At 52.8% G+C, this 27,799-nt stretch overlaps 1 protein-coding gene, 1 long non-coding RNA gene and 9 other non-coding genes across 20 annotated transcripts; all 11 read right to left on the reverse strand.

The window, feature by feature from the left end:
- Positions 1–3,333: 3,333 nt before the first annotated feature.
- Positions 3,334–8,687, reverse strand: WDR74 (WD repeat domain 74). Its single transcript, XM_074959793.1, has 11 exons — positions 8,532–8,687; positions 8,334–8,440; positions 8,130–8,251; positions 7,378–7,441; positions 6,967–7,110; positions 6,496–6,597; positions 5,616–5,716; positions 5,154–5,209; positions 4,715–4,857; positions 4,490–4,546; positions 3,334–4,248 (listed from the first exon to the last, which is right to left on the reverse strand). Exons 1-11 carry the CDS (start codon positions 8,590–8,592, stop codon positions 4,066–4,068), a joined length of 1,140 nt encoding a protein of 379 aa, XP_074815894.1. The 5' UTR covers positions 8,593–8,687; the 3' UTR covers positions 3,334–4,065.
- A 5,470-nt stretch (positions 8,688–14,157) lies between these two features.
- Positions 14,158–19,723, reverse strand: LOC141990637 (uncharacterized). Of its 10 annotated transcripts, none has more exons than XR_012640219.1 (12): positions 19,652–19,718; positions 18,545–18,575; positions 17,822–17,864; positions 17,038–17,077; positions 16,747–16,780; positions 16,470–16,493; positions 16,041–16,086; positions 15,764–15,807; positions 15,305–15,346; positions 14,975–15,025; positions 14,471–14,644; positions 14,160–14,325 (listed from the first exon to the last, which is right to left on the reverse strand). It is a non-coding gene; the product is annotated as an uncharacterized LOC141990637 (long non-coding RNA). The 10 variants fall into 10 exon arrangements; XR_012640222.1 differs by having other exon boundaries at positions 14,164–14,325; positions 14,610–14,644; positions 19,652–19,710; XR_012640217.1 differs by having other exon boundaries at positions 14,167–14,325; positions 14,411–14,644; positions 19,652–19,707.
- Positions 14,394–14,461, reverse strand: LOC141991775 (small nucleolar RNA SNORD31). Its single transcript, XR_012640462.1, has one exon. It is a non-coding gene; the product is annotated as a small nucleolar RNA SNORD31 (small nucleolar RNA).
- On the reverse strand, positions 14,723–14,847 carry LOC141991777 (small nucleolar RNA SNORD22). Its single transcript, XR_012640464.1, has one exon. It is a non-coding gene; the product is annotated as a small nucleolar RNA SNORD22 (small nucleolar RNA).
- LOC141991774 (small nucleolar RNA SNORD31) lies at positions 15,108–15,174 on the reverse strand. The gene has a single exon (XR_012640461.1). It is a non-coding gene; the product is annotated as a small nucleolar RNA SNORD31 (small nucleolar RNA).
- LOC141991768 (small nucleolar RNA SNORD29) lies at positions 15,414–15,484 on the reverse strand. Its single transcript, XR_012640456.1, has one exon. It is a non-coding gene; the product is annotated as a small nucleolar RNA SNORD29 (small nucleolar RNA).
- LOC141991773 (small nucleolar RNA SNORD30) lies at positions 15,902–15,971 on the reverse strand. Its single transcript, XR_012640460.1, has one exon. It is a non-coding gene; the product is annotated as a small nucleolar RNA SNORD30 (small nucleolar RNA).
- Positions 16,303–16,428, reverse strand: LOC141991776 (small nucleolar RNA SNORD22). Its single transcript, XR_012640463.1, has one exon. It is a non-coding gene; the product is annotated as a small nucleolar RNA SNORD22 (small nucleolar RNA).
- On the reverse strand, positions 16,853–16,929 carry LOC141991770 (small nucleolar RNA SNORD28). Its single transcript, XR_012640457.1, has one exon. It is a non-coding gene; the product is annotated as a small nucleolar RNA SNORD28 (small nucleolar RNA).
- LOC141991771 (small nucleolar RNA SNORD27) lies at positions 17,145–17,213 on the reverse strand. The gene has a single exon (XR_012640458.1). It is a non-coding gene; the product is annotated as a small nucleolar RNA SNORD27 (small nucleolar RNA).
- On the reverse strand, positions 18,087–18,162 carry LOC141991772 (small nucleolar RNA SNORD26). Its single transcript, XR_012640459.1, has one exon. It is a non-coding gene; the product is annotated as a small nucleolar RNA SNORD26 (small nucleolar RNA).
- Positions 19,724–27,799: the final 8,076 nt, after the last annotated feature.

A 27,799-nucleotide genomic window follows, 5' to 3' on the forward strand; every position in this document is an offset into this window, starting at 1 on the left:
AATTAAACTACGGAACTACTAACTGTGGTATGTAACCTATCGCTTAAGTCAGCTCTTGTACCAGATCACTGGAGGATAGCTAATGTGATAGCAATTGTTTAAAAAAAGTCTCCAGAGGCGATCATAGCAATTACAGGCCAGTAAGCCTAACTCAATACCAGGCAAATTGGTTGAAACTATAGTAAACAACAGAATCATCAGACACGTGGATGAATACAATTTGTTGGGGGAAGAGTCAACACAGCGTTTGTAAGGGACATCATGCCTCACCAATCTATTTGAATTCTTTGAGGTCAACGAACACATGCACAAGAGTGATCCAGTGGATATAGCGTATCTGGACTTTCAGAAAGTCTTTGACAAGGTCCCTTGCCAAAGGCTCTTAAGCAAAGTTAGCAGTCATGGGATAAAAGGAAGGTCTTCTCATGGATCAGTAACTGGTTAAAAGACAGGAAACAAAGGTAGGAATAAATGGTCAGTTTTCAGAATGGAGCGAGGTAAATAGTGGGGTCCCCCAAAGATCTGTACTGGGACCAGCGCTGTTCAACATATTTATAAATGATATGGAAAAGGGGGTGAACAGTGAGGTGGCATTGTGTAGATTTTACAAAATTATTCAAAATAATTAAGTCGAAAGCAGACTGCGAAGAGCTACAAAGGAATCTCACAAAACTGGGTGTCTGGGCAACAAAATGACAAATGAAATTCAGTGTTGATAAATGCAAAGTAATGCACTTTGGAAAACATAATCCCCACTACACATACCAAACAATGGAGTCTAAATTAGCTCTTACCACTCAAGAAAGAGATCTTGGAGTCATTGTGGAGAGTTCTTTGAAAACATCCGCTCAATGTGCAGCAGCAGTCAAAAAAGTGAACAGAATGTTAGGAAAGGGATAGACAATAAGACAGAAAATATCATAATGCCACTATATAAATCCATAGTATGCCCATATCTTGAATACTGCATGCAGTTCTGGTCACCCCATCTCAAAAAAGATATTAGAATTGGAAAGGGTACAGAGAAGGACAAAAAATTATTAGGCGTATGGAACAGCTTCCATCTGAGGAGAGATTAAAAAGACTGGGAGTGTTCAGCCTGGAAAAGAGACGACTAAAAGGGGATATGATCGAGGTCTACAAAATCATGAATACTGTGGAGAAAGTGCATAAGGACGTGTTATTTACCCTTTCACATAACACAAGAACTGGGGGTCACCGAATGAAAGTAATAAACAGCAGGTTTAAAACAAACAAAAGGAAATACAATTTCACACAACACACAGTAAACCTGTGGAACTCATTGCCAGGGGATATTGTGAAGGCCAAAACTATAACTGGGTTAAATAATGAATAGATAATTCCTGGAGAATAGGTCCAGGAATGGTTATTACCCAAGATGGTCAGGAATGCCACCCCACACTCTGGGAGTCCTAATTCTCTTAACTGTGAGAAGCTGGGAGGAGACGACAGGAGATGGAACACTTGATAATTGCCCCCTTCTTCTAGTCATTCCCTCTGAAGCATCTGGCATTGGCCACAGTCAGAAGACAGGATACTGGGATAGATAGACCATTGGCCTGACCCCATATGGCCATTCTTATGTTCGCCCCAGAGCACTGGTCGCAACCCCTTCACTCTGGAGTTTAGAACAACTGAAATTATTGTCATTTGTCCTGCCACGGGTGCCAAAACATTGGAATTATTATTTATGCAGGCTATTATCAGGATACTGATTTAACTATAAATTCCTTTATTAAATCCAAAGGCCAAATGATATTTATACAATTGCTCTAAACAAATTGCCTACAAAGCCTAAATAATAAGCAATTTACCACATCCAGACAATAACAAAACATTTATAAGCATCTGATTAAGAGAATTACAAATGGGCTAAACATGGGTTCACATGGGCCCTACGTTTTTCAGTAACACTGGTATGTGGAATGGGAAGGGCCATGTTGGCTTATTGTAAAACAGATTCTCTTTGTCTTATTTAAAACCATCTGCAGTCACCCCTATCAGTCAGAGGCCTTCTCTTCAGAAATGTCCCCTTATTTCATTAGTTATTCTTTGAACCAGACATCCTCCCTACTTCCATGTCTTCTGGCCCTATAGCTCATTATCTTCAAAGCCTTTCTTTACAACACATTTCTTCAGCCAAACTAAAGCTAACTTTAATTCTCTAATTTTATATTTATTCTATACCTTTACAAGCTCTAAGATAAGGCAAATGAAGAGCCACCATGAAGTAGTGTTGTCCAGTGGGAAGCTGGGGATCCAGAGCTCCTGGGTTCTACTCCTGGCTCTAGGAGAACAGTGGGGTCTAGCTGGTCACAGCGGTGGGATAGCTAGGCATCAGGATGCCTGGATTCCCCTCTGCTCTGGGTACAGTAGGGATGGGAATTTCCCCTCACTGGCTCTAAGTTTCCCCAGCGAATAAACCCAAAGACACAGAATGCAATGTGGACTGCGACCCCAGCAGACCCGGGGTAGGAGCGTGACCTGGAGGGAGCAGGGGCCGAAGGAGCCCCCCAGATGGACAGACTGACAGAGATTTCTATCTATCAGGGAGCAGCATGAAGGACCCAGTATCCTTCCCCTGTAGGGACTCCATCCCCCATGTTTCAGAGTAGCAGCAGTGTTAGTCTGTATTCGCAAAAAGAAAAGGAGTACTGGTGGCATCTTAGAGACTAACCAATTTATTTGAGCATAAGCTTTCGTGAGCTACAGCTCACTTCATCGGATGCATAAACCATGTGTAGACCCCCCTTCCTTGTGGATGCCCCATGATCCCCCTCTCCCCAATGCAGGAAACCCCTGAAGATCCCCTACACGTGTAGCCCCACCCCCTGCACAGCCTCCCCCTAGAAGCCCACTTGTAGACCCCTCCTTTCCTCGCCCAGAGGTTACCCGTGCCTGCAGTTCCCGCCCCTGCAGGGGTTCCCCCCCCGCCCCTCAGGATGCCCCCACGTGTAGCCCCCCCAAGGCAGTGATCTCCTCACCTGCAGTGTCGCTGGGCTCCTCTGCTCCGTCCGACCCCTCGGCGCGGGCCCGGCGGCCGGAGTGCATGCAGCCCATGGGTGCGCTGCCGCCGCCTGGAGCCCTCGGCTCCGGACGCCGCGCGCTCCCCGGGCGCTTTGTGAGGTCAGCGCCCGGCGGCACCTCCCCGTTGCAGTCTCCAGGGAAGGGCTTGGCCCGGAGCACGGCCCCGGTTCCCAGCGTGGTGACCCGCTGCACTCAGCGCCCCGCCCGGCTCGGGCCTGCCCCCACGGACCCCTCCCAGCGGCCCCGGTTGCACCACGCCCGGGGGCACGGCCCCGCCTTCGGCTCCTCTGCGTCTCCCACGTGTCCTGCCCGCCCCAGGTGAGACAGGCCCCCTTGGGGCAGAGGCTCCTCAAGGAGGGGCCATGTAGGAGACTCCACTGCTGGGGGCAGGGCAGAGGGGGGTGAGCCAATAGCATAGGCACAAAACAGCTCCATGGGGGGGGAGATCCATGTACAGGAGCCCCTCCCCCAATACCCACCTTGGGGCAGCCCTCCCCACACAGGCACTGGACTCACAGGCAGAGTAGGGCTCACCCCCCACGTACAGACACACACATCTCCAGGACAAGGCACAGTTATAGGTTCTTTTTACGCTGCTGTGTGATGGCCATTACAGCTTGGGGATACAGAGGCAAGGTCCAAATCCCTCACCCCAAGTATCTGCTCCTCTCCCAACCCATCACCAGCTGGCCCATGGAACAGGCCTTCATGGATACAGCTCTGCCCTCCAGCCCCTTAGTGGGCTGTGGCTGCCCCCAATCCAACCCGCCTGTGCATGTATGTTTGTCCCAGCTGGGGCACATTCTCTGAGAGGTTAGGCCCCTGCCAACCCCAAGCTAGGGCTGGCACATTTCCACCCCTCCTCCACCCCAATCCCTTTCAGCCACAGGGGAGAGGCTGGTGAGCAGAGACATGAAGCTTCCCTTCCCCTTGTCCAAGTTGTAGTCCCTATGGCCAGGGTGAGGAGCAAGTTCATTATGCTTTCTGGCTGGGGCACAAGCTCCCCACTTGCCCTCCTCAAGGCCCAGCGCTTGTTCTCTTCTGCTTCTTGGGCCGCTTGCCTAGCTGGGTCTCCCGGATATGGGGGTCCACGTTGCGCTTGAGCACTGTTTTGGTAGCCACCGTCTCCATGCCATCCCACAGCTCATCTTCTTCCTCCTTCACATCTGCTTGGGGGGCTGCAGGTTCAGGCTCTTCATCCTGGGGGGGAGGCAGTCAAAGCAAGTAGCACCCCCTGACTAGGTGAAGGGGCCTCCATGGAAGGACAAGGGAAGGGTCCCTACCCACCACCTTAAGCAGGTTTAGGGGAGCAGGAGGCCCCAGCCCTGGGGTCTCTCCCCAGCTCCCTGCCCCCAACAGCCCTCAACCCAATAACAATGCAGCCAGGAGAGAGGCAGCAAAGGTGCAGCAACCCCACCAATGGAGCTCCCACCACACTCACCTCCCACCTCTCACGGCTGGTCAGCAGCAGGCAGTTCAGCCGGGACTTCAGATACACCTGCAAACAACGGGGGTTAGAGATCAGGATACAGCAACATGTCCATAAGGAAGAGGGAATCACTGCAGCTCCAGCCTCTCCCAGCAGGGGGTGGGGCAGGAGCAATGGCAGCTGAGGCACTACCAGCAGGGGTGCTGTGCATGGGGTGGGCAAGGGCGCAGCTCTCACCTTGTGTACCAGGCGTTTGTCCTCGATATTATGTACCCGCAGGAAGCGGTCAAGGCCACAGGAAGCCACGAGTGGGAGGGTTGGGTGACACTGGACACTGCGCACGCTCCCAGCAAAGCCCTTCAGGCATTTCACCAGCCGTCCTGCCACAGAGGGAGATGGACCATCAGTGAGCCAGCCCCCAGGCTCACCCCCAGATATCCAAGCTAGAGGGTCCAGTAGCATCCTCTCCACTGACTCAACCCCAACCCAGCCTCCACCTCCTAACTCCCCACCCCCATGAATCCGTCCTCCACCCCCATAGGCTTCTCCCCTGCCCCAAGAGGAACACCGTTCCCTCTCCCCTACAGAACCCCATACTCCCTCCCAACATGAGCCCCCCATACTCTGTGGCTGGCAGCAGCAAAGCATTGTGGGCTGCAGCCACGCCCCAGCTCACCTTGCCGCAGGTCGATGACAGCCATGTCCCCGTGCGAGCTGCCTACCACCACAGAGCTGCAAGGAGATGGTTATCAGGCACAGGCAGGACAGGAGCCCACCACTCTAACTCCCCACCCCATGGTCCCAGGGACACCCACTGCCCAGCCGGGCTTCTGCACTCCACCACCCACCAAGGAGCCATGAGCAACTCCTTCCCCTCCACCCCTCTCTCCACACAGATCTGGGAACAGACCCCAGGAGCCAGACTCCCAGCCCCCCTGCTCTAACCCAGGAGCCAGTGCTGCCTCCCACCAAACAGAACCAAATGGAGGTCTGGTGCTGAGCTCTGAATAGCTCTCAGCTGCCTGCCCTTGGCATTTGTTGTCGGTGCCTCACCCCAGGCCACAGAGCCACTGCCCTGCCCTGTCCTCCCCCAACTGTGTTCAGTTCCTCCTCCCCCTCAGCAGGGAGAGTGACTCACTCAGCAGCAGGGGTGAGGGAGAGGGCTGTGAGGGGGTACTCCCCATAGGTCGCCTCCAGCACAGGGCGCCGCTGTGGGGAGCTGGGGTCGTACAGTCGCACCTGTGAGAGACATAGAGGGCGTCTAAGTGGCCCTGCACACCCCCTCCCTGGCAGGCAACCACTCTGCCCCAAGCAGGTGAGCTGGGGGCATCAGAGGTCAGCTGTCAGGATACGAACCCTCCAAACACCTGAATGCCCCTCCCCCCAGCTCCTCCACCCCTCCATCCTCTGCACCTCAGACCAATTCCCCTTCCCTCCCCCAGGCTCCTCCGGCCCTGTATCCAATGGACCTCAGACCCTGCTCCTCTTCCCCATCTGCCCAACCCTTCCAAACCCCAATCTAACACCTCTATTGCCCCAACCCTTCCCTCCATTCCCCCAGCTCCGCAATCCCCCTTCCCCCTGCACCTCAGACCCTGATATTCTCTTCCCCAACCCCTCCAGACCCCAATCCTACACCCCTATCACACCAACTATTTGCCCTCCATTCCCCCTGCTCCACAATCCCCTATCCATTTGCACTTCAGACTGATCCCCTTTCCCATCTCCCCCTCCCCAAACACCATCCTGCACCCCGCATCTCCCCTTCCCCAGGTCCCTCAACTCCCAGCCTCTCAGACCCCAGTCTGCTCATCCCTCCCCCTCTGCGGGCTCCCCAGACCTTGATCCATTTCCCACCTCAACCCAGCTCACATCCCCACCACCTCCCAAGTCCCTCCCCCGACCTCCTCCAGAATCCAATCCTCCTACCTACATCCTCCTCCAGACCCTAATCCCCCCTATCCCCCTGCAGACTCCAGTCCCTGCAGTGCATCCCAATCCACCCCTCAGGATCCTACCTGGTGGTGCCCAGTGCAGGTGACAATCTTCTCAGAGCCAGGTAGAAACTGCAGGTCACGCTCCCAGACAGGCACCCGGAGATTGAGCCAGTCATTCCGCACCTGCCGAGAGGGGCAAGGCGGGGTAAGTGGAACCACAAGGCCTGGGCTTGGTTTGCTCCCACATGGCCTGAGAGGGCGCTGGGCTCCGGGCAGCAACGGGAGATGAAACGTAGATCTTGCCAGGGATTTGGGGGAGAGACAGAGGGAGAAAGAGTGTGTATAGTGGGGCTCAGGATCAGGGAACAAGGAGTGGGGTCAGGACAGACTCTCCCCCAATGGGGTAGGAGATAGACTTAGGGCCAGGCCAAGGGCTTCCCTCCCCCCAGGCAGCCAGGGCAGATGCTGATAGACGGTATGGCTAGGTGGGAGTAGGGCAAGGGCTCCCTAGACCATGGGCTGGTAGGGGACATGTCTAGGGCAAGCACTCACATTTTTGGCACGGAAGATGGGTTCCTCAGGCTGGTGCAAGTCCCAGACCTTCAGAGCGTTCTCCTTCCCACCTGTCCCCACACACAGCGGGTGGGCCGGGTTCTGGCGCATACAGCACACGCCAGCCCCCACCTGGGTTTCCACCTAAATGGGGCAGCAGAAAAGAGGGAGTTATGATACTCCACTGTGCGGGAGTCCTGGCAGGACTGAGATCCACTGCACTTACCCCTCCCCACAGAGCAAACAGGAATTGTCCCCACACAGCTCAGCTCCCTGGGACCAGCCTGGGAGAAAACAGTGTTAGCCCTAATCCGGCTCAGATTCCTTCCCAATGCAGCATCCTCCACTTAGCCATACCCCACCACCAACCCAGCATCCACTGCCCCCGGCCTCTCCCCATAAGAGTCTTACATTTTCGGATGAGGCATCCCGCCAGACCTTGAGGAGACCAGACTCCACACAGGTGATGATGGAACTGCACGTGCCGGCCAAATGGTGTGGGGGTGAAGAGGGAGAAAATCCATGTAGGGAGGAGAGAGAAATAAATCATTGTTAGCAGGCACAGGCCACACTCACTACTGGAATTAGGGGGTGAGATGAATGGATGAACAGGCAGACAAGGAGTGGGTGTCACAAAGGGAACCTGAATATCCTGCCTAAAGAGAGTGAAAGAAATGCTTCTCACCGCTCCACCCCACAATGGGTGTATTTGTTTTTGGAAGCAGGGTAGTGAGTCATCCAACATCAGCTGCTGGAAGAGACAGGACAGCAGGCTAGATGGGGCCATTGGTCTGATCCAAAGGTAGGCGTGTGCATGTATGTCGTGATATGAGGTTCAAGGACCTCCCGGGTCTAACCTGGAGGTGGCAGGGAGCAGGAAAGGGTAAATGATCTAATCCAGGGGGTGGCTGCGTGAGACCCAGGGTTAGATGGATCTACAGGTCTGATGGGACAGAGAGGAGGAGACTTGGGGATAGAGGGGTCCCTGAGTCTGAGTCCCAGAAGGGAGAGAATATGAGCGACCTGGAGTTAGATAGGCCCGATCCCGGGAGAGGACGGGGGGATGGGTGAAACCTAGGGTTAGATGGGCCCACAGATAAAAAGCTGGAGACAGGAACGAGGGAGCTGGGGGGCAGCTGCCAGGTTCGGGGCGCGGGACCCACCTGTCGTGCACGGCCAGGCCGCAGAACGAGCCCTCCCCGCCCAGACATTGCCGGGACTCTGTGAACTTTCCTTTCTCGGTGCTGAACAGCTTCACCGACCGATCCAGGCAGCCGACGAGGATCTGGGGAAGGAGAGTGGTTAGGGGGCGCCCCTGCTGCAGCCCGTCGCCCCGAGCCCCTCGGCTGCAGCCCCGGGCCCCTCACCTCGGACTCGGAGGGGTCCCCCCAGCACATGGCGCAGACGCCCTCATCCCGGCGCAGCGCCGAGGCCGCCACGTAATTGGTGGCTTGTCTCCGCCGCAGGTTCACCCCTAGGAAAGAGACGAGAAATGGTCACAGCCGGGGGGAGTGGGGGAAATGGGACAAGACACCCCCCCCGCATCACGACCCCCTCCCCGATACCTTTCAGGATGCCAGTCTCGGATCCAACCCACACGTGATTCCACCGCGCAGAAGACGCCATCTTGCCCCGGTAACGCTCTCTATCCGCTCCGGCTCGCTTCCTCCTGTCTGTCCGGGTGGGCCGGAGTGTGCTGAAAGAGAACGGAAGTGGTGCAGGGTCGGACCGCTTACGGTGTTACGCCGCAAGACGGATGTTTGTTAGACTGCGGGATGCGCGAGAGGTCCGGCTGAAGCCACTTCCGGTCTGTGGTGTCACACCGAACCCTTTCCTGCCTACGCCTAGTGCTACTCGCAACGTTCCCCTCTGCTGCCTGTTCATTGTGCACCCTTCCCCCGACCGACCAACCCAGATTTTGTGAGTTGCTTGAGCAGATGCTGTGCAACCTTTTTGCCCCTCCCCACAGTGGGGAGAGTCTCCACTCTCTGCCCCCCTCCCACAGCGGCGGGGGGATCATAGCAGTAAAGGAGCCAGAGCAGTTGATGTAATTCAGGGGTTGAGGCAAGATTTGGGCTGGGAGAATCCCCGTCCACACATGATGGCACAGCTCAGAGTAGTAGTCCTGCAAGATGCTCAGCAACATGGAGCAGCTAGTCGTGGTGTCATGCCCCAAGCAGCAGCCGCACTCAAGAGCGCAGCCGAGAATGTGGAGTCAGGGAGCAGAGAGTGCCCTTTGTTGGCTGTTTAGATTCTGACCTCTTTTGGGCAGGGACTGTCTCTTGCTGTGTCTGCCAGAGGACCCAATCTCAATCAGGGTCTGTGCAGTGCCCAGATCTTGGTTAGGATTTATGCAGCACCAAGCAAGAGGGGACCCCGATGTCAGTTGGAGTCTCTAGGCACTATTATTATACACATGCTTGTAACTGATATGGGAGGAGACCCAGCACATTGTGTTGGTGCCTCATTTTTTTTATATTTAACTCTAAATAAATATTAGACCAGGAGATTCAAACCTGGTTTATTAAATGTCAGTTAAATGAGCATTTGACACACACCCATAAAAACCTTTATTTACACTGGAGTTGCTGAACAACAACAATAATAATAATAGAACTTCACAACTGACAGAATAAGACAAAAACGGAAGGGAGAAGAGTCAGTCCAGCTGTGGCTGGAGTCTGACCTCCATGTATCTTCATTACTGAATGTCCCCACAGGCAGTAATGGCCCCTTCAGGTCAAAGAGCTCCACCCTCTTCGCATATATCTTATCTCACAGAGTAATCCCTCTTTGCCATTCCTGCAACTTCCCCATCTCTACTGACATGGGTGGGAATTTCTGGCTTTGTCTGTATTTTGGTATGGGAAAGGATGCCTCAGAGATACTGTTAAATCCACTAGGGATTTTGCTGTAGCTAATGTGGAAGGTGCTCAGATACTCAGGGGCTGGCAGAGCCTAGGCATTCACACAATCCAGACCTCATCCACAGCAAGGATGGAAGAGAGACCTGATGACAAGGAATGGAAGGAACAGAAAGACAGCTGGAGCCACTCCAAGGGGTGGATTTATCCATCTATCCCTGGCCCCCATCACCATAGTATCTGGGCACTTCACCAGCTTTAATATATTTATCCTCATAGCCCCCTTAGGATGAAGGGTCATGCTATTATCCCCATTGAACTAATGGGGAACTGAGGCACATGGAAAGACTAAGTGACTTGCCCAAGCTCACACATGGAATCTGCGGAGGAACAGAAAATCAAACCCAGGTCTGCCAAGTCCCAGGCCAGTAAGCTAACCAGTGGGCCATGGTCCCTCCCTGCACCAGCTACTGCTGATACACAGAGAGAGGGTAGGGATTGCCAAGGAGGTCAGCAGATATGGTAGCATCAATCAGGGGCCATCTCAGCTCTACACCATCCCAGGATGGAAAAACTGCATGCCCGGGGGTCTCTGAATTTCTGTGAGCAGCACAAATACCATCCCTTATGGGGTCACAGTCTGTCCAGGCCCCTCCTCTGCAGGGGCAAGTTCCTCCCATCAGACCCAGCACAGCATGGGGGTCTCAGCAAAGCCAAAGCAAGAGCAGTGGCCTTTCAGGTTCCTGCTTCCCAGAGCCTGTGCATAAGCTGTGTTCCTGCTGCTAGCTGTCAGGGTGGGGCAGGCTGCACCACAGTGTGGCCAGGAAAGGTGGGCAGCGCAGTGCCAGGGGAGCAGGGCTGGGCAGGCAGCACCCCCAGGGCACATGGCCCAGACACAGAGCTCACCCACACCCTCCGCCTCCTGGAATGGCCTGGTGACATCAAATCAAAGGCAGGTGTCTTGGCTTAGCAGCCCCAGGTCCCCACTGCCCATGCAGCCCTGCAGGTGCCTCTGGGGAGAGTGGGGTGTGTGTGTGTGTATAATGAGCTCGTAGGGGCCTGCTCAGGTGGACACAGTGCCCGCTGCTGCAGGGGAGAGTGTGCTGGCATAGCTAGCTCCCCTCCCACAGAGCAGCTGCCACCATGGTGAGCAGGTCTCAGCTACTTAGTTCTGCCCTGACAGATGAGAGCCCAAGGGCTGGCTGCCAAGGCCCCTTTTAGCAGCAGGGTTGGCTGAGGTGGGAGTTTGCCTCAGTTAATCCTGGGCTCCCCAAGGCCAGGCAGGCAGCTGTTGTGACAGGATCAGACAGGTTAACCCTCCCTGCTCACAGCATCTACTGCACCCAGGAACACGTCAGCCAGATGGCCAGCTGCAGGGGCTCCCCAGCAAAGTCTGAGTGGGGAGGAAGAGAGCTGGTGATTCACAGCTCTGCCCACAGGAGAGATTGCTATACCCAGGCAGCTTTGGCTAAAGGCATCCCACACAGTTCAGGTGCCAAGCCAGCACCTCTGTAGCTTGAGGGGGCAGGGAGAGACCCCTAATGCTCTATGGCATGTGCAAGACAGAATTTCTTCAGCATGAGGGGGGCCCATCCCAGCTCTAAGCATGTCAGGCACCCAAAGGAGTCTGAGCCCAGGAGGAGGAGCTTGGCCCCATCCCACACACAGCTCTTTCTTCTCTACAAGCTGATGGTGCTGTAGAATCCATGCTTCAGCCCTAGCATGACACAGCCTAGGCAAGGCCTCACACCTGCCCCAGGCAGCTCTTGGAACACAGATCTCACAGCTTCCCGGCCAGGGTTCAGGCAGAGGGCCCCACCCATCATAGACATGGACTCCTCAGTGGTCCTGGAGCAGGCTGGGCCCAGACTAAATACAAGGGAGGAAAGCCTCCTTGACCCTGAAGTTGGGCTCAATAGCTTCTCTTACACAGAAAAATTGTCCAATAAGAGATTACTATGATGTTGCACTCCATATGCTTTATGAAAATATGCTTATGAATATAATGTAACTGGAGATGCTTTATGCAAAAAGTCTCTTGTAAGGTATCATTACAATTCTTCTATTCTACTGTGTTTTCATCCTATTTGTTTGCATGTATTATTTCTCTGTCTGAAATTAGAATAAGATAACTTGTATTACTGATGTAAACATATAGAGTGGAAGCCATTAAGGCTGCTTCAGAACCAATGAACTGCCAATGGCTGTTTACTTGCAAACCTTCCTGTCTACATGTGGGCCAGCCCAGGAAGAATGGAGGCTAGGGTCTCACATGATGTGGTCATTTCACTTGATACTGGAATCCATTTTAAATCTGGTACTTTTAAATTTAGGAGGAGGGGTGGGGACCCAGAGAGACAAAAGATTCCCACCTTGGGCCAAAGCTATAAAAGAGGGTGGAGCAGGACAAAGGGGGCTGCTAGTCATGAGAAAACCCCTGCTTACCACCAGAGATGTCTGCTGGAACGAACAAGTACTGTACCAGGGAAAGGATTGGGCCCAGACTAGGAAGGAGTCTAGTCTGTGAAAGCAGCTTATTGGAACATCAGAGTGTGAGATATTACTTGTAAACAGTTTCTTAATGTATTCAGCTTAGACTTGTGTGTTTTTGCTTTATTTTGCTTGATGACTTACTTTCTTATATTACCTGAAACCATTTAATCCTACTTTTTATATTTAATAAAATCACTTGTTTATTAATGAACCCACAGTAAGTGATTAATACCTGGAGGAGCAAACAGCTATGCTTATCTATCAGCATTATAGAGGACAATTTATGAGTTTACCCCATATAAACTTTATACAAAGTAAAAGTTATTTGGGGTTTGGATCCCATTGGGAAATGGTGGGTGTCTGGGTGCTGGAGATCGGTAACCTGCTGAGCAGCTTTTAGTTAAAGTCTGCAGTTATGGGGGCATGGACCAGACCTGGGTCTGTGTTGCAGCAGGCTAGCATGTCTGGCTTAACAAGGCAGGGTTCTAGAGTCCCAAGCTGGCAGGGAAAAAGTGCTCAGGTAATTTCAGCACACCATGTGACAATCCCAAGGGGATCTCTGTGACCAAACCCATCACAATTACCTCACCCACCTTGTCTAATATCCTGAGACAAACACTGCTACACCACATCCTTCACTCAGCATCAGAGGCAGAAGTAGGAGCTGCTGTATTAGGGTCAGGGCTTTGCTCAGCTCTGGCTCCTACAGCTACGCTGCAGAGAGTTGCAAGCCTGCCATTGCAGAAGTACCCAATCCATGTCAGATGGCACCTCCATGTGGTTGATCTGTGCAGCAGCTTAGAACCAGCTCAGCTACTGTGCCATCCTACTACAGCCCCTCACATAACAAGTCCAAGAAGTGGATGGGCAGTTAGTGCTGTGAACTAGGGTTCTGCTCCCAGCTGTACCCAAGCAGGACTCCACCCCTTTTGTGCCTGTAAGGTAGGTTGTATTATGCTCCCACTCAGGGGCATGAAGGTTAATACCCTGGAGAAGGGAGGTATGAGCACTGTACCATAGGGATATCCAAGAAGCCTTGACAGGAAGTGAAGCACCCTGAGCAAACAGACACAGGTGATCTAGGACAGACCTGTGGCCCAGTTCCACCAGCTCACCCACTCAATTAAAGCTGAGTGAGCCAAGAGGAGTGTCTTAAACTCACCTGCCTGTGCCAGCACACAGGTCAGTTCTAGGGCTTTGGGGGAGGGAAGAGTGACTAATGGGGGACTGAAGACATGACAGGAGTCCCCTCAGCATGACACTCAAGGTATCACAGTGAAGATCCCCATTCCAGCCCTGTCACACAGCAGCCAGGTACTAGGCATTGCTCCTGCTCAGCACACTGCCAGAAACCAGGGGCAGGGAGGTGCCTGCAACCCTGCTATTGTAAGCTCTACAACTTCAGGCTATGCAAGGGCTGAGTGGGTGCATTTAGTGTCCTGCCTCAGCTGTTAGCTGCGGATGGAGACTGCCCCATGGCATAGCAGAAGCACTAGCCTCAGTCATTGGATACAGGGCCACCTAGGCAGAAACCAGCAACTCTGCCCCTTGTGGAGACAGGAAGGAGCCCCATGGACCAGCTGGCATGGAGAGACCCCCCCCTGAACACTATGGGGTTTGCAAACCACAATAAGGCTCCTTTTCTTTAGCATAAGAGCCAGCCCACCTCTAAGCTTTGTCCTGGGAGCTGTGACCCCCCACTGCAGGGCCCCCAATTCCACCTAGTAACTGTCCCCACTCCCCAGCATGACACCAGGCCCTCCCACACCCCTGGGAGGCCTTGCAACGCACACTCTGAGGCCCATCATGACACCAAGGCTCCAGCTGCTCTGTGCAGAGATGTTTTATTTAACAGTCACTACACAGAGAACCACACACTAAGGGGCTGACTGCCCTGGCCAACATCAAGCTGCTGCTGGGTTTGTCACAGCTCAGCAGGGAGAGCTCTTCCTCCTGGAGGGAGGGGTGATGGCAAAGCTACATCTGGTCCGCACACTTCAACCTGCAGGAGGGAAGGAGACTGATGAGAGCAGTGCCCCCCAGCCAGGGGCAGACAGGGACCCCCAGGGTCAAGCTTCAGAAAGTACCAGTCAGTCACCAGCATCAGACTGGGGCGGTAAGTGCTCATCATATACTGAACCTCTTGCCTGAGGGAAGGATCATCATGGAGGCGGAGCCAGTTTATTCCAGCAGAAGGCACCACAAGGAGAGTGACAGCTCATCCCTGGAGATGGAGAAGGTCAGCACACAGGGGGCAAGTACAGAGTCAGTGGCAATTACACTCACCCGCTGTGCTCAGATGAGTGTGCTTCCAGGCAGCCCTATGAGAAACAAGCAGAGAACTGCAGGAGAGCCGCTTCCCATGGCGTACCCCACTCATCATCCCAATGCTGCCAAAGTCCCATCAGACAGTTCCTTTTGGAACAGAGTCTCCTCCTCTCTCTCCACCAGCCCAGTGGGTTCAACCTTGGCAGGTTCTGGACCAGCATGGACAGTAAGACATGACCTGCTTTCCTCATCAGGACATGGCACCTACCCCACCTCTCACCCACAACCCAGGGACAAGTGGGGCCACCCCCCACCTGTATTGCTATGGAGGGAGCAGAGCTCCTCTCTACCAGTCCCTTTCCAGCTGGTGCTTCTCAGCTTACCTGCAGCTCCACCAGTTGACTGCCCATCCCCTGGCAGGAATTCAAAGGCTCCTGAAACAGAAGAAACAGCTGTTGGAGGACTGGGCAAGGAGCAAGCAACCATGTTCTCAACCAACACTGCTGTCAGGCTCCTGGCCTCAGAGGGAACCACTCAGTCATGGGGATCAGACTGGGGCGGTAGGGGTCTCATCACTGAGGAGCTGGAGAATGGGACAGGACCCCTGCCATAGGGCAGAGCTTGCCGTTCAGTTTACAGCGAGGGGCAGGTGTGGTCTCTGCTTAGCTCCCCCTTGCCCATCCCTCCTTTGCACCCACAGGCCCATCACTCACTCAACATTCCAGGCACTTCTGACCCAGGCCTCTGGCTACCTGCTGGAACAGGACAACAGTCAGCTACTCCCCAGCACAGATGCCCCAAACTCACCCCCAGCTCTGTGCAGTTTCTCAGTTGTTCAAATATTTTCATGTTTATATTAAATCAAAGTGAGCTAGTTTGGCTCATCATTAAAACTGCAGTGAGCACCTCTTACCCCACAAGACAGCACTGTGCCATGCCTGCCACAATGGGGTGCTGACTAGGCCCCCTTGGCACTACCACAACAGTTTCACACACCCAGAGCTGGCTGCCCTGACACCACCATGAAGCACTACTCCCCCCACGCCCCTTGTCCCAGTTGTTCGGGGAGGAAACTTTGATCCCAGTGGCATTTGCAGCATCTGGTCTCTTACACATGCTTCTATGCAAGGGACATTTGCAAAGAGCCCTGGAGAGAGCTGAAGGGCACTTACCCATCACTCAGTGCAGTGGAACCATCCACTCCTGCATCTTTAATCTAGGGGAGGAGAGGTTATTTGATCTGAATCCTGAGGCCCTGAATTCTAACTTTGTATCCCCGATAAGGCAAAGCCTGCAGCCTGTTCGTCACCAAGCCTCAGGGTCAAAGTCTCAACAGCAATGTTCAGCCGAACGAGATTCCAAAGTGAATTCATCATGTCAGTGAGAACAGGCAGCTAGGACTGAGCCCCACCCATCATCATCAGCTGATTATCTGATTAGTATCCTTACCTGGGTAGCTGGATCAGAAGCTGGCTAAGACTCTCACTCCAGGCACCTGAAAAGAACCAGAGCATCTGATTAGTGTTTTCTCTCTGCTCAGTGGTATTCATCACCACACTGCTCATATACAAGGTGCTCTGGCTACATCCCTCTCCCCTCGTTGTTTTACAGGGTGCTGCTCCTGTCTGAGATGGCAGTGTACAGAGCACAGTGTTACAGCACAGGTTAATCAGCCATTACACCCAGGAAACAATGTCAGACCCAGCCCAATGTCCCATCAGACTGTTCCTCTTGGAGCATGTTCTCCTCCTCTCATGCTGCAGGTACCAGTGGGTTCACCTTTGCAGGTTCTGGTACCAAGACAGACAGTAAGATGGCACAAGTTTCCTCATTGGGACAGTGGGCAGAGGGGAAGCTAGGACTGTGTAGGTCACTCACCCTTCCCAGATCAAGGCATCTCACCTGTACAGAGAAGAGAAGAATTGGGTCAGTGAGCACAGGAACAGAGCACAGCTCATTGGAGCAGGGCCAGAGCAGTTTGATCAGGGCTTTGGTAACTCAAATGCCATGAGACAAGTGTCGTCCAGCTAACCTGGTGTCATCCTTTCAAACTGCCACTTGTCAACTGTCAAAGTAATGGCCCATCCCAGAGCTACAGAAGGGGAACTGGCCAGGCCCTACCATGCTAGGGACACTGTGTAGGAGATGCATTTACCTGAGACAGGCATTCACCCCCAGGATGAGTTCACCTAGAGGGAAAGCAGAGAGCCCTGTGAGACAGGTGTCTGTGAATGTGCAGCATCTTCCACCCAAGGGCCAGCTGCCATCAGAACTCTAACATGCTTATTGACCAATGTTCTTCAAAACTTTTCAGAGGAACTAGTTCAGATCACCTGGCAAGGGAGCTGGGCACTGATATACCCAGATGGGAGTGCTCAGCACACATACACCGCCTTAGCAGGGTAGGCCTTCCAGCCCCACAGAGATCGATAAATCCCAATCCTACCTGTATATGAGGCCGGACTCCATCTAGGGGTGGGGGTAACCTGAAACAGAAGGGGCAGATTAACCCTATTACTAGACCAAAAATCCCTCCCCAGGGACGATCTTCAAGTTCTCAGAAGTAAGCTGGCATCACAGACACTCAGCCATATGCTTGTCTGTTTGCATTCATCACTGAACAGCAAGGGAGCAGAAGCCTGACTGGGTCCATGGGAAATACTCCCACATTGCAGCCTGCACTGATCAACCACTGCAGCAGTCCTCAAGCTGGGTAGAGGATTGAGCTGCCAGGCACACGGGTCAGACATTCGTGGAACCACAAATCCCCATCCTTAGAGGGAAAAAAACTAGATGCTGCCCTAGCTTGCATGATCATTTACTAAAAACCCAAGACATGGGAGACAGCACTGTTGCAGTGAGCAGGAGGAAGTGGAAGTTTGGATCACTCCAATACATACAGATCCTAAGCCAGCACTGACCATCCCCCTCCATCCTGCCCAGCCATTGTTCCGAGCAGGGCACACAGTTTCTGCTGGTCTAAGAGGGATGCATACTTGGAGAGTTACGGCTGCTTCACACAGGAGACCCACCTAGCAGACAAGTGAGTCAGTGGATGAGGCTCCACTTAAGCCCCAAGGCAAAAGTGTGTGTCCCTGCTCCCACCCCATCAACATTAGGGAAGACAGCTGCACCCTAGACGTGGTGTAATGGAGCTGGTTTCCCCTGTGTAGACCACCCCATGTTCTATGTATCTTTTCATCAGAGATTGAGACAGCTCAACTACTCACCCGTTGAGAGGCTGCAGATGCACATGACTGGTAAGACCCATGCCTTAGAGAAGAGAGACATGAACCTTAACATGCAGTCATGGAATGTTGCTCTTGTAGGAGCAGAGTCACACAACCTGGCCTACCCACTCCCCATGTTAAGGGCAATGTGGGCATATGTTCTCTTCTGGTGCTGTTCCACAAGGGCCTGCCCCTCCCAGCAGGGCTGAAGCATCAGGCCACAGGGGCCGAAATGTGATCCACAACTACCTCAGCTAAGGGCAGTGCCACTCAGAATCTGGTAAAGATTTTCTCCACTGAAGCCTCAGAAAGAGAGAGTTCAGCATTTATCATCTTTGTAGCACTTCCACTTCATGTACCACCCCACTCCCAAGACCAGGGACCCAATTAAAAGCAATGACATGCTGCATTAACAGCAACATGTCAAACCCCCCCCCCCCACTTCCCCTCCCTCCCCAGTAGCATGTCCCACTACTTGGTTAGCCTGCTATAGCAGGAAAGCATCTGGGAACTTCAGCCATTTAGACACCACAGACAGTATAACACTATGGCCTTATAAATTTAGCCATGGACCCCAGGGCCACCTTAAGTGTCCCAAATACCAGGAACATCTGCCTCCAGGAGGTGGGCTGAGTCCTGGGAAGGAGTGAGAATGGGAGAGGAGGTGCAGCTCTAGCCAGAGCTACACAAGCTCCAGCATACACAATGGCATTTGTAACTTACCTAGCAAGCAAGCACACGGGAGCTTTAAACCCTGCAAACAGAAAAACAGCATTAGGAACATGGAATGGACACATGCTCCCCATGGCAAAGTGGGCAGGGCTCTAAACTACACCCCAACATGGGCAAGCTCTCCCATGGTCCCCAGCATCATAGCATGGCTGCCCTTCAAACCCCTGGCCACAGGGGTGGGGGCAAGTCTGTTCTCCTCAGATTTATTTGGGGTCCTCACAAGGCTGTCAGCACAGGTCTGTGATAGGTCTCATCATAGAAAGAACAGGCCTCGCCCCCTCCTCTCCCGGGCAGGAAGCTGCTCCTCACCCTTCCTGCCCACAGCACTGGCTAAGACCTTCAGGCTGCCTACTCCTGGGCAAGGGCAGGATGAGGCTAAGCCTTGTGTCCCAGCAACCTGACTGCCAGGGGGCCCTGGCCAGAGGTGGCTCAGCTGGGGGAGAGCACCCTCTGCAGGAGGAGCGGTGCCGCACGTCGCTGGTGCCTCTAGCACTAGGTGGGGGCGGGGGACAGGCGGCGGAGGCGCGTAGCCACTGTCCAGGGCGCTAGCTGTGAAGTCGCCCCCGCCCAATCCAGCGTTCCTCCGGGGGCGGGGAGACTCCCGGCCCGGCCGGCGCTCCAGACGGGTTTGTCACTGCAGGGCTCCAGCCCTCCTGAGCAGCAGCCGGCGCGGGAGGGTTCCCCTGGGCTACCGGGCGGACCCTCCGGGAGCGCCCCGCGGGGTCGCTGTAGGAGCAATCAGCGGGGAGGAGGCAGCGAGCAGGGCCGCAGGCAAAGGGTTCAGGGGGGCCGCAGAGGCGACATGTGGGGCGGGTCACGAATCCCCACCACGAAGCTACGTGTCGCCTGTGGGGTCCCCAGCCTCCGCAGCGCTCCCTCACCGCAGCACCCGCCCCCCAGCTCCACACCCCCCATAGCTCGCAACATGGCGGCGGAGCCTGCCCGCGCCTCCCACCCTGCGGGACGCAGCTCCCCGCCCGGTGCCCGAGCCACCCCCTCCCCAAATCCCCGAGGAACTGCGGGCAGCAGCCGCCCACCCCAGGGCAGGGGGGTTCCGATACGGAGCCGCATGGCCACAGAGGGCCCATCCCCACTCACCCCACACCCCAAGCAAACAGCAGCTGAGCAAATGGCCGAGCTTTCCCCCAGCCGGGACTTAAATACCGAAGAGCCAGGGGCATGCTGGGAAATCCCCCTTTCTCATTGAGAGCGAAGGAAGCCAAACGCGCATGTGCAACGAGGGAGTTGGCGAATGAGCGGCAACCTGAGTACGCATGCGCAGGGAGGGGGTGGACTGCGCGAGAGCCTGAAGGTGCATAGGAAAAGAAGTGGCGGGATGAACTTCAGCCTGAAGGCACATGCGCAGGGAGGTGGCGGGTTGAGCGGCAACCTGCAAGCGCAGCAGATGAGGGAATGCGCGGGGATCTGAGTGCGCATGCGCTCTACTGGTGGTGAGGGGATGTGTACGTGGGGTGGTGATTGAGCGGGAACACGCCCTGGTCTTGTGCGTGCGAGCTTGGCGGGAGCTAACTGCGGTGCGATCGTCGGTCCTTTGTTCTCAGTGACAGAGCGGAGGAGGGAAAGGAACTCACTCCCCCTTCCTCCTTGGGAATCTCCTCCCCATTGCCCTCCCCTTAGGGCCCCGCCGGGCCCCCCGCGGGTCTCTCCCCCGCACAGGAATTACCTGAAGGATCCCTGGCTCCGGTGGAGCCACCCCCAGCAGAAACTCGCTCCAACTCGGCCTCTGCCCACCGCCAGGGAGCGTGTCTGGTTCCTCCCAAAGACCAAGCCAGAACCCCGGGGAGCCCCCACCCCCCGGACATGGCTTCCTCCATGGGGGGTTATACTGGAAGAGCTACAGCGCAGAGGTTACTCTGTTTACAGGCGGCCAGCCAATTCCCCCATGTAGACAAGCCCTTAGACTGCAGCTGGGGGGGCCCGGCCGCCGGCTCTGCTCAGTCTCCAGAGCTCCCTTCGCTTCTGGCCGCTGCTGCCTCTACTGGTGGCTGTGGAGCTCTGGCGCCACCTGCTGGCTCTGATTTCAAAGCGTGGTAGAAAAACAAGTTTCAGAGTAGCAGTTGTGTTCGTCTGTATTCGCAAAAAGAAAAGGAGTATTAGTGGCACCTTAGAGACTAACCAATTTATTTGAGCATAAGCTTCCGTGAGCTACAGCTCACTTCATCGGATGCATTCCTGTGAAGTGAGCTGTAGCTCACGAAAGCTTATGCTCAAATAAATTGGTTAGTCTCTAAGGTGCCACTATTACTCCTTTTCTTTTTGTAGAAAAACAAATCGCTGCAAGGGAGGAGCAGCTCTCTCACTGAGCGCCTGCCCGTGGTACATCAAACCCCACAAACCAGCTTTTCACAGGAGAGTAACACTGAGCACTTCACAGCTGTGCAGCGTCACACGCTGCATGACGTACTCTCCTCCCAAAGCTCCCTGGAGAGGGCGAAAATAGTTTCATCTTTATTTTGCAGAGCAATTGGAAAGGAGCAGCCGCCTGGAGTGTCGCGTCCCAAGCCAGCTTTACCCCCAAGCCCTTTAGCGCTCATCACCCCTTAACGAGGGGCGGGGCTACTCAGGGAGAACAGGGCTTTAAAAAACCTGTTCCTGAGCAACCAGAGGAGCTAGTGAACAGAAGCAGCTAATAGGGGAGTTTTGGGGGGGGGGGGGGGGGAGATGCACTTAATTAACGTTCTTTAAACTTAAGGCAATAAACAGCCCCGATTAAAAACAACAATAAAGGAAACAGCTGCAGGAGTAAAAAGAGAATGCAGGCAGAAGTCCAGCCACAGAGTGGGGGCTGTCCAGTTTATTGCACTGAATGCAGCATGTATGATTATCTGCCCAGTGGGTGGGTGGCATATGTGTGCATTCAGTGCAAGGAGCTCCTGGCCCTCAAAAGAGACCGTGTATGGGCTTTGGAGGCCAGAGTGGCTGACCTGGAGGAGGTAAGGGAGACAGAGAGGTACATAGATGAGACATTCCGGGACACAGTAGAATGCTCCCACCCCCAGTCTGACAGCCCCTGTGCTGTTGAGGAGGATGAAAGTCTCAGGGAAGGAGAACATCCAACTGGAGCAGAGGGACATGATCCCATAGTTGGGACCCTCCTCCCAGATGATGTCATGGTATCCTGTCATACTGAGGATATGATGTCATACCGAGGATACCCCTCTGGGGGAGGGAACTCCAGTTATTAGGAAGAGACAGGTAATAGTAATGGGGGATTCGATCATTCGAAACATAGATAGCTGGGTTTGCGATGACCGGGAGAACTGCATGGTGACTTGCCTGCCTGGTGCAAAGGTTGCAGGTCTCCCGAGACATCTAGATAAACGTATGTGTAGTGCTGGGGAGGAACCGGTGGTTGTGGTACATGTAAGTCCCAATGACACAGGGAAGGATGGGAGAGAGGCCCTGGAGGCTAAATGTAGGCTGCCAGGTAAGAGATTGAAGTCCAGGACCACCTCCAAGGTAGCATTCTCTGAATGCTTCCAGTTCCATGCGCAGGGCCAGTCAGACAGGCAGAACTGCAGAGTCTCAATGCGTGGCTGAAACAATGGTGTAGGGAGGAGGGGTTTAGATTTATTAGGAACTGGAAAGCCTTTTGGGAAAGGGGGAGCCTATACAGGAAGGATGGGCTCCACTTAAACCAGAATGGAACAGGATGGCTGGCATGTCAAATTAAAAAGGTCGTAGAGCAGTTTTTAAACTAAGGGCTAGGGGAAAGCAGACAGGTGCAGAGGAGCATGTGGTTCGGACAGAGACATCCCTTAGGGCAGTGTTTCTCAACCAGGGCTCCATGTACTCCTGGGGGTACGCCGAGGTCTTCCAGGGTTTACATCAACTCGTCTAGATATTTGCCTAGTTTCACAGCAGGTTACATAAAAAGCACTAACAAAGTCAGTATGAACTAAAATTTCCTACAGACAATGACTTGTTCATACTCCTCTCTCCACTATCCACAGAAATGTAAGCACAACATGTATATTCCAATTGATTTATTTTATGTTTATATGGTAAAAATGCAAAAGTCAGCACTTTGTACTGGGATGCTTTTGTATTTTGATGTCTGATTTTGTAAGCAAGTACTTTTTACGTGAGGTGAAACTTGAGGGTACACAAGACAAATCAGACCCCTGAAAGGGGTACAGTAGTCTGGAAAGGTTGAGAGCCAGTGCTTTAGGGGAGGCTCTATTAATGGAAATTCTCTATATCCAAGTAAGGAGGAAAGGATGGAATATGATCAAATATGGGTAGGATCCGATGAGAAACGGTGAAATGAAAGAGTTCCATTCAATTACATCACATAATGGCAGACAGCCAAAATGTGACCATTTTTTAAAGTGCTTATATACAAATACTAGAAGTCTAAATACTAAGATGGGTGAACTAGGGTGCCTCCTATTAAATGAGGATATAGATATAACAGGCATCACAGAAACTTGGGGGAATGAGGATAATCAATGGGACACAGCAATACCAGGGTACAAAATATATCGGAAGGACAGAACTGGTCACGCTGGTGGGAGAGCGGCGCTATATGTGAAAGAGAGCACGGAGTCAAATGAAGTAAAAATCTTAAATTAACCAAACTGTACCATAGAATCTCTATGGATAGTAATCCCATGCTTGGATAAAAAGAATATAGCGGTAGAGACATACTACGGATCACCTGACCAGGATGGTGATCGTGACTGTGAAATGCTCGGGGAGATTAAAGAGGCTATAAAAAAAAAACCTCAGTAATAATGGGGGATTTCAACTATCCCCATATTGACTGGGTACATGTCATCTCAGGATGGGATGCAGAGGGAAAGTTTCTTAACACCATAAATGACTATTTCTTGGAGCAGCTAGTCCTGGAACCCCTAAGAGGAGAGGTAATTCTTGATTTAGACCTAAGTGGAACACAGGATCTGGACTGCTTCAAAAAACAGTGACTATAACATAAAGATTTAACATCCCCGGGGGGGGGGGGGGAGAAGAGGGGGAGAAACCACAGCAGCCCACCACGGTGGCATTTAATTTCAGAAAGGGGAACTACACAAAGGAGGTTAATTAAACAGAAATTAAAAGGTACAGTGCCAAAAGTGAAATCCCTACAAGCTGCATGGAAACTTTTTAAAGACACCCTATGGAGGCTAAATTTAAATGTATATCCCAGATTAAAAAACACAGTAAGGGAACCAAAAAATTGCCATTGTGGCTAAATAACAAAGTAAAAGAAGCAGTTAGAGGCAAAAAGGCATCCTTTTAGAAAGTGGAAGTTAAAGCCTATTGAGGAAAATAGAAACTCTGGCAAGTGAAGTGTAAAAATATAATTAGGAAGGCCAAAAAAGAATTTGAAGAAGAGTTAGCCAAAGACTCAAAAAGTAACAGCAAAAGAAATGTTTTTAAGTACATCAGAAGCGGGAAGCCTGCTAAACAACGAGTGGGGCTACTGGACAATCGAGATGCTAAAGGAGCACTCAAGAATGATAAGGCCATTGCGGAGAAACTAAATGAATTCTTGGCATCAGTCTTCATGGCTGAGGATATGAGGGAGGTTCCCAAATCTGAGCCATTCTTTTTAGGTGACAAATCGGAGGAAGTGTCCCAGATTGAGGTGTCATTGGAGGAGGTTTTGGAACAAATTGATAAATTAAACAGCAATAAGTCACCAGAACCAGATGGTATTCACCCAAGAGTTCTAAAGGAACTCAGATGTGAAATTGCAGAACTGCTAACTGTGGTATGTAACCTATCACTTAAATCAGCTTCTGTACTAGATGACCGGAGGTTGGCTCATGTGATGCCAATTTTCAGAAAAGGCTCCAGAGGCGATCCTGGCAATTACAGGCCAGCAAGCCTAACTTCAGTACCAAACAAATTGTAAAGAACAGAATTATCAGACACCTAGATGAACACGATTTGTAAAGGGAAATCATGCCTCACCAATCTACTAGAATTCTTTGAGGGGCTCAACAAGCACGTGGACAAGGGTGATCCAGTGGATATAGTGTACTTGGATTTTCAGAAAGCCTTTGACAAGGTCCCTCATCAAAGGCTCTGAAGCAAAGTAAGCTGTCATGGGATAGGAGGGAAGGTCCTCTCATGGATCAGTAACTGGTTAAAAGATAGGAAACAAAGGGTAGGAACAAATGGTCAGTTTTCAGGATGAAGAGAGGTAAATAGTGGTGTCCCCCAGGGGTCTGTACTGGGACCAGTATTGGTCAACATATTCATAAATGATCTGGAAAAAGGGGTAAACAATGAGGCGGCAAAATCTGCAGATGATACAAAACTACTCAAGATAGTTAAGTCCAAAGCAGACTGCAAAGAGTCACAAAGGGTTTCTCTCAAAACTGGGTAACAAAATTGCAGATGAAATTCTATATTGATAAATGCAAAGTAATGCACATTGGAAAACATAATCCCAGCTACATATACAAAATCATGGAGTCTAAATTAGCTGTTACCTGGAATCACTGAGAGCTGGGTTATGTAATAGAGCCTCAGAACTCAACCTTTATATTGTGGCTGAAGACAGTAGTGGCTGTGAGAGATGCTGTCCTGGAGGAGCAGTACTAACTTCTGACTGCAAACCGTGAGTGGAGGACAGCAGGAGGAAAAGGAGGGAAGTGGTGTGCTAAAGGAATATTTGTTCATAGGACTGTCAGATCTGCAGGTGGGGAAACTGAGGCAAAGATCATTGCCCAACGTACTGTGGAAGTGGGGATTTTGCTTAGTATTCATTCACCATGCAGTTGATTTATTGTTTCCTACATTAATGCTGTTCCTTTTCTCTCCTAAGTTTTCTTTGTTTCATACACAGTTACTGAGCACTTGCGAGAGAAGATTTGCCTGTTAAGGGTGCCTAAGGAGGGGGATTTAGTTTTCCCCAGGCTTCTTGGAGGCCAGTGTGTTTGTTAATTTCACGTGGAACCTCTAGATATTTCAACCAGGTCCTTGCTGCTACTGACAACACCTGGCAGAAGGGGGCCCTTAGTAATTGGTCTCTATGGAACGATCACAGGACTTCAAGGGAGTATGTATGACTGTTTTCTATCATTTAATTAAAACTAGAGCTTTCATTTGGGCCTAATTCTATTAAATAGATTGAATAGTTATATGGTTAATTTTTCTTCTGCCACCAAAGCTCTCATTAAAGCCATGGGGAGCCTGAAATGCAAAAGTATCATGGGCCTGAATGCCCTGTGACTTCAAAGTTAGTTTTATGCTGAGGGGCTCTCATAGGCAAAAACTCAAAATTGCTGTCAAGTCAAGTTATTTGTCTGGTTTTCTGTTTCTAGACAGAACAGTAGAAAATGGTGACTATTTGCAGGACCAAATTGATGTAATTTATTTTTAAATTGCGACTTTGGCTTTTTTACAGAAATAGCAGCAAACTGCTCTTCTACTAACTCTTGTCAAAGGTTCTAGTTTTGCTTGATCAGGTTAGTTCAGTTCAGTGGTGACCGTGCGGTTTTGTCCTGGTGTAACTCCAGTGTCCAATTTAATGCATTTGTCCAGTTGATTCTTTTCTGGAGTGTACATTGTCCCAGACTCTTAAACAAGAAGTTTTAAATACTGAAATGCAGCCTGGAAATAATGTCCAGATACACCTTGAACTTGAACTTGGAGTTGCTTGAAATACCTGTTGGCTTGGAACCTTTGAGCTTGCAGTCGCTTGATAATACCAACGGAACTGATGAACAGTGTGGAAGGGGAGAGCTCAGGAAATGTTCCTGTCTGCCCAACCATCAGTGCCACTATCCAAAGTATTACTTCCAAAGTACCTGCAGATTTACGATCTCAGCTGTGGGCTCTGCACCATTGTGCACAGAGGCCCTGTTCCCTCCCTGCCTCGATGGTTATTCTCTGGCTGCATTAATTGTGTTCCAGTAGGGTGTGGAGCTCCATGGGGCCGTGACCGCAGTTGCCCCACAGGGCAGAGCCCAGGTGGCGGTGCTGGCCCAAGAAAGAGAAACCCTCCTGCATGGTGGAGAAAGAAGCCAGGATGTTCTGAGCCCCTTGGCTGAAGGCTGGGCAGTGCAGGACACGATGCTGCATGGCAGCGGAGGGAGACTCGGCTCTGGGTGAGAGATAGTATGCGGGAAAATAAACAGTGAATGGGGGCCTCTTGTCCTATGCAAGGATCTCTTATGTTGACCCTAGGGAGAGGTCTCTTCCCCCATCCCATAGATGGATTCTCACCCACCCCAGTCCCACTATTCCTGTGCACTTGCAGATGACCTTGCTCAGAATCCTCTATGACAGTACAGGTGGCCCTGAAGCATCCATGCTTTCCCCTATAGAGGGATTCTCAGCCCTCCCCAGTCCCTACACACGAGTACCTGTAGAGTCCCCCTGCTTCCCCGCAGAGGGAGGGTGGGGTCCTTAGCTTTTCCGAGCTAAAGGATCACCCTGCATAGAGCCACCTGGTGCCCACCAATATCCCCTGTGCAGCCCCCGAAACAGGGGTCTCTATAGTCCCTTTGCTGCCACCGGGTGGCCACCTGGCGGGAGAGGCGCACGCGCAGTAGGTTCCGACAGCCCCTTCATAGGCGCGGCCCGGGCGAAACCCGGCGGCATCCCCTCCCCCTTGTCGAGCCAGAGGCATTCTGAGCTCCTATTGGTCCGGGCGGCGGAGGGGCGGAGCAGAACACACCAGTCGCGAACCCGGCCGTGCGTTTAGAGCCAGGGTGAGGCGGGTGCGAGTCGGCCTCCCGCTGGGCTCGCTGCGCCCCGTTCGCAGCGAGGGGAGAGGAGCGCTGGGAGGGGTCAGACCAATTGATCCGCTCCCCGGGCTACCCGCCCTCAGACCCCGCCCCCCCTCCGCGCCAGGTGGCTGAGCCCCGGGCTACCCGCCCTCAGACCCCGCCCCCCCTCCGCGCCAGGTGGCTGAGCCCCGGGCTACCCGCCCTCAGACCCCGCCCCCCCCTCCGCGCCAGGTGGCTGAGCCCCGGGCTACCCGCCCTGTGAGGAGGCCCCGCCTCCCCAGTGGGCGCCGGCGCTCTGGCTGACCAGACCCCTCTGTCTCCAGCGAGAGACACGCTCTGCGCTGCGGGGACAGAGCCTGGCCACAGGGTCCCGGCCTGGGGCTCGGTGCCGGGGGAGCCGCTTTGGCCGTTGGAATTCTCCCTTCGGAGCAGGAGGTAGGTGAGGTCCCAGCTGCCATTGGACCAACTTCCCGGGGGGAGACACGCGGTGGAGCGCGCACCTCTCGCTACCTGCGGCCGGACCTGCCCGTGCCGG

The sequence above is a fragment of the Natator depressus genome, chromosome 7 (genome assembly GCF_965152275.1).
Source record: "Natator depressus isolate rNatDep1 chromosome 7, rNatDep2.hap1, whole genome shotgun sequence".
NCBI classification, from domain to species: domain Eukaryota; kingdom Metazoa; phylum Chordata; order Testudines; family Cheloniidae; genus Natator; species Natator depressus.